At 41.8% G+C, this 3,378-nt stretch overlaps 1 protein-coding gene across 1 annotated transcript in view; it reads right to left on the bottom strand.

Moving 5' to 3' along the window:
- Nucleotides 1-1,416: 1,416 nt before the first annotated feature.
- Tnfaip6 (TNF alpha induced protein 6) overlaps nt 1,417-3,378 on the bottom strand; it is a 15,191-nt gene continuing 13,229 nt past the window's right edge. Inside the window, exon 6 of the mRNA XM_005346400.2 lies at nt 1,417-1,760. Within this exon, the coding sequence (XP_005346457.2) occupies nt 1,597-1,760 (164 nt within the window). The 3' untranslated portion in view covers nt 1,417-1,596. The remainder of the gene's footprint in view (nt 1,761-3,378) is intronic.

The raw sequence follows: 3,378 nt of genomic DNA, 5'->3' as shown, positions 1-3,378 counted from the left end.
TCGGATCACGGAAGTAGTCATGATTCATGGTCTCTCTCTTCCACCCTCTCCCGGCCTGTTTTACTTGTTTTGTAGGCTTTTGATTAACTTTGCTTTCTCAGCCCCGTGCTACATAACTAGTTTATAATCTATGACTTTCTTGTTAATTATTCTCTCCCATACCCCTTCTCCTACCTTGTCCTCCCTTCCCCACTGTATTTTTTTTTTTTTTCTGTTTTTCAAGACAGGGTTTCTCTGAGGCTTTGGAGCCTGTCCTGGAACTAGCTCTGTAGACCAGGCTGGTCTCAAACTCACAGAGATCTGCCTGCCTCTGCCTCCCGAGTGCTGGGATTAAAGGCGTGTGCCACCATCGCCCGGCTTTCCCCACTGTATTTAACCCTCCCCGTGCCATTATTCTTTCCCCTTTGATACCAGTGTCATTCCATACCCCTTCCCTTGAAGACTACCTACCACTGCCCATTGGCCTTTTCTAGTGTCCTACCTCCTGTGGGTATTTCAATTTAAATACCCATACCCAGAGAAGAAAGCTAATATCCACATGTAAGAAAGAACTTGTGGAATCTGTCTTTCTGGGTTTGGGTTACTTCACTTACAGTGATTGTGTCCGACGCCATACATTTAGTAGTGAATTTAATAATTTTATTCCCCCCCAAGTTGTTACTTTTTTTTTTTTTTTTTTTGTTTTTTTCGAGACAGGGTTTCTCTGTGGCTTTGGAGCCTGTCCTGGAACTAGCTCTTGTAGACCAGGCTGGTCTCGAACTCACAGAGATCTGCCTGCCTCTGCCTCCCGAGTGCTGGGATTAAAGGCGTGCGCCACCATCGCCCGGCTTCCTTTTTCTTTTTTTAAAAAGCTTTATTTTATTATTTTGTATACTGTGTTCTGCCTGCATGTACGAACGTATGCCAGAAGAGGGTGCCAGATCTCATTATAGAGGGATCTGAGCCACCATGTGGTTGCTGGGAGTTGAACTCAGGACCTCTGCAAGAGCAGCCAGTGCTCTTCACCTCTGAGCCATGTCTCCAGCCCTGTTTCGTATTTCTTTATCTAGGCCCATGTTCCCATAAAATTAAAGACCTGCAAGATATTTATCTCCAAGGGTATTTATTACAGCAATATTTATGAAAACAACCTAAAATTCAAATATAGATTTGACTTAAATAAAGCAGGAAATAATCATACCAGGGGATATTTACAGCTACTCAAAGTCCCATTTTATAGAAAACGCAGCGATCTTGGGAATTGCTCAAGCTATAAATGTTAACGTTAAAAATACCTGGTTTTAAAACAACACATAATGCAGAATGCCAAAATTTAAAAAAAAATACATATAGTTACATATATACATATACTACAAGTAGAAAAACAAATGAATGATAATTACTGAAAAATCTTAACACTAGTTACTTCTATGCAGTAGAATTATGAGATTTTTTTGTTTACTCATTTGAAGTTTTCTGCGTTTTTTTCCATTTTTCCCACAGTTACACATTGCTTTCACATTTGGAAAAGTAATAAATACATGTTAATAATAAAAACAATACAAAAGTGAGAACAAAGGAAGTCAAAGACCGCAAACATAAATACTGTAAAAAAATTTATAGATGGCTAAATCGTCCAGCTAAGAATTTTTTATTCCCAGTAGTACTTGTGTTTTTGGCTTGGCTGGATTTGGACGCAGGATCCACTGTGACGTATTTAATCTGGAAACCTCCGGCTGTGACTGAGGCGTCACTCAGAAACTTCAAGGTCATGACGTTGCCTGGGGGGGGGGGGGGAAGGCACACGTTAGAACAAAAAGACAACTCCAGTTTGTTTTGTCTGACAGTTCAATGACATATCATCTCACAGAAGAATACATGAGATGGGAATAAGACAGAGTCCAGAAGTAGAGTCTCAAGTTTTATAGTCTGTCTTTGTCTCTCCCAGTAGAGTCAGTGAGGGTTTCTCTGTGTAGCCCTGGCTATCTTGAAACTGGCACTATAGCCGGGCGATGGTGGCGCACGCCTTTAATCCCAGCACTTGGGAGGCAGAGGCAGGCGGATCTCTGTGAGTTCGAGACCAGCCTGGTCTACAAGAGCTAGTTCCAGGACAGCCTCCAAAACCACAGAGAAACCCTGTCTCGAAAAAAAAAAAAAACAAAACAAAAAAACAATTTTTTTAAAAAGAAAAACTTGTTTAGAACCCAGGCCTACACAGAGAAACCCTGTCTCGAAAAACCAAAAAAGAAAAAAAAATTTATTTTATTTTTGTATTTTCTTGTGTTGTTTTATATGCATGCGTGTTTGTCTGCGTGTATGTATGTGTGTGCACTACACGAACACCTGGTACACTCCAAGGAAGAGTCAGAAGAGGGCATCAGAGCCTCTGGAATTGGAGTTATAGATGTTTGTAAGTCACCAAGTGAGTGCTGGGATCTGAACTTGGGACCTCTGCAAGAACAAATGCTCTTAACCTTTGAGCCATCTTGGTAGCCCAGAAAGCCTTTCTTAACTTCAATTCTCAATCCATCTTCCAATTAAAGTCTAGGGGACTGGAGAGATGACTCAGTGATTAAGAGCACCGACTGCTCTTCCAGAGAACCGGGGTTCAATTCCCAGCATCCACACAGCAGCTCACAACTGTCTGTCACTCCAGTTCCAGTGGACCTGAGACCCTCACACAGGCACATGTGCACACCTACAAAACAAGTCTGTATTATTACATGTCCTTACAGACAGGACCCTGAGTCAGAGAGACCATGTGACCTTTGCCAAAGTCACAGAGCAAATGTCATATAGCCGAGGCTAGCTCAAGCCCAAGCAGCCTGGCTTCCGAGTTCATTTTCCAGTTGTCATGCTGTATTTTTCTGACACTGGAAGATTGATCTGAAGATGCATATTTTGGCACTGTAGAAGAAGCCCTGGTTAGCTGGGTCTGGCTTGAACTGTGTGGACTGAGACAGGAGGGTCAGGATTTTGGCTTGAGACTACTTTGAGCTTGAATTCAAGGTCAGTCTGCCTTGGAACCCTATCTCAAAATTACTAGGTGATAGAGGAAGCGAAAGAGGAAGTAAAAACAAGAGAAAATAGTACCTCTAATATACAAAGAATAGTCATGTAACCAAAGTACAAATGATTTAATAAAGGACTGCTAGACATAGTGTTCTAAAAACAGGCTGCTTTGCTTGTCCTCCATGTAAGTTACCTGTTTGGGGCTAAGCAAGGAATTAGTCAGATTTCAGACTCTTCCCACTAATGTTTTTTGTTCTTTCTGAGACAGAATCTCGCTAGCCCTGAGACTCTTTATGTAGCCCAGGTTAGCCTCAAATTCCTGGGTGATCCTCCTGCTTTTGCTTCCACACCCAGCTCTGCTGGTGATTTTTTTTTCTTTCTTTTTTT

The sequence above is a fragment of the Microtus ochrogaster genome, chromosome 4 (assembly GCF_000317375.1).
Source record: "Microtus ochrogaster isolate Prairie Vole_2 chromosome 4, MicOch1.0, whole genome shotgun sequence".
NCBI classification, from domain to species: domain Eukaryota; kingdom Metazoa; phylum Chordata; class Mammalia; order Rodentia; family Cricetidae; genus Microtus; species Microtus ochrogaster.
Note: the sequence above shows the minus strand (reverse complement) of the source record. Positions and strands in the feature narration are given on the sequence as shown.